A 1,619-nucleotide genomic window follows, 5' to 3' on the forward strand; every position below is an offset into this window, starting at 1 on the left:
TATTTGGGCCATTATTGGTTTGTGGGGGCCCACACTTGCCTTGTCCGGCCCAAAAAATAACTGCGTACCGGCCCAAACCAACAGCCCATACACAATGCTCAATTCCTTATGTTGCTCTTTTATCCTGTTATAATTTTCTTTATTATTACTTACCTTTGTGTTTAGTTACGTGTAAATCTTAAGCAATAATGAGCTCTCTGCTATGTGATCTAGGTGGTCGCTAATCGCCGGGAGATTACCGGGCCGAACAGACAATGAAATAAAGAACCATTGGAATACTCACTTGAGCAAAAGGTCACTAACAATCGACGACCTAAACCTCAAGTTGAATCACAACCTTGGGCTTAGCCATATGCACCGCGATTCGAGCCAGGGCTTTGCAGCTGCCCAGCTGAGGGGCAATATCGCGGAATGGCTCACAACCAATGATTTCGAGCCGGCAAACCTGTCATCTGAGTTGCCCAAGTTCGAGTTCGATTTCGAAACGCTCTTTGACTTCATGCCGCGGACATGTGACAACCAGAACGTTGGCGGCGGCGGCGGCGGCAGCAGCAGCGAGCTAGGAGTGAAAGATTACGCCATCATAGGCCACGATGGTTATATGATTAATGAAGATGATGGAGATGGATTTTTCAATCTAAACCATTTTGGTGATCCGCCGCAGATTGGTGCACTGGACCAGCTTACTAATTTTCAGGATTATGTGCTCTATTATTTAGAATAAATGTACGTACACTGTCCCTATTAAGCTAAACAATTTATTATATAAATGTATATCATAAAATTGCTTTTGTTTCTTTCTAATTCATCGGTGTAATTCACTTGTTCTAATCTTCAAAACCAGTTTGAATTGAGAAAAAGGACTATTTAAGTCCAGATGTAATTTTTTTTAAAGCAAGTTTTTGTTTGACTAAATGGCATAATATTTTAAAATAAAAAGAAAAATGCTGTTAGTCCAGAGGCAGTTATTCCATTTCGATAGCTTAGTATTGTTGGACTGAAAATTTCTCATTTTTCTTTTCTAACAGGAGATGAAAACAGTAATTACATGATTTTCATTTGAATAATTATAACATAGAAGTATCTTTTCGGGTAGAATTATTTAAGAACTCAAAAACATTTTTGTTTCTAGTAAAATATCTTCATCAGTTTAGTTTACTTTTATATAAGAAGAAAGAAAGCATGCATCAAATTAGAATTTTCTTTCTATTTTTCGGAGCTCGAATGTTTATTTTTAACCTCCTACTGTGCTTACTATGCCAAAAAATAAACTTTCAAATATAAAAGTCTTACTAGTATTTCAGAGATTAGATAAGCAGTTTGTGAAGGAAAAGCTAAATAGTCACTCACAAGTAACTGGTTAAAAGGGAGAAAAGGGTGAATTTATGGGGCATCGAACTATCCCTTTCTTGGGCACGAAGAACATTTCCAGGGGTGGAGGGGCAAACTTTTTATTTTTTTTTAGGCCCAAAATCCTACTCAGAGTAAGCTTATTTATCACGGTTGTGACACCGACAAGTGGGCCCCCAGGATGAGACAGAGCCCTTTAATTAAAAAAATAAAGAAAAGGCCGACCCGTCTGATTCGGCCACGTGGCAAAGCTGCTGGATGGATCGCAA

The 1,619-nt window shown here is 38.5% G+C and overlaps 1 protein-coding gene across 1 annotated transcript; it reads left to right on the forward strand.

Annotated features, from left to right (window-relative positions):
• Positions 1 to 213: 213 nt before the first annotated feature.
• On the forward strand, positions 214 to 724 carry LOC109705409 (transcription factor MYB80-like; the record flags this gene model as incomplete). Its single annotated transcript, XM_020226139.1, has 1 exon — positions 214 to 724. A coding segment is annotated over one exon (511 nt), but the record flags the coding sequence as incomplete, so codon positions are not given.
• Positions 725 to 1,619: the final 895 nt, after the last annotated feature.

The sequence above is a fragment of the Ananas comosus genome, unplaced genomic scaffold (assembly GCF_001540865.1).
Source record: "Ananas comosus cultivar F153 unplaced genomic scaffold, ASM154086v1, whole genome shotgun sequence".
Classification (NCBI taxonomy): domain Eukaryota; kingdom Viridiplantae; phylum Streptophyta; class Magnoliopsida; order Poales; family Bromeliaceae; genus Ananas; species Ananas comosus.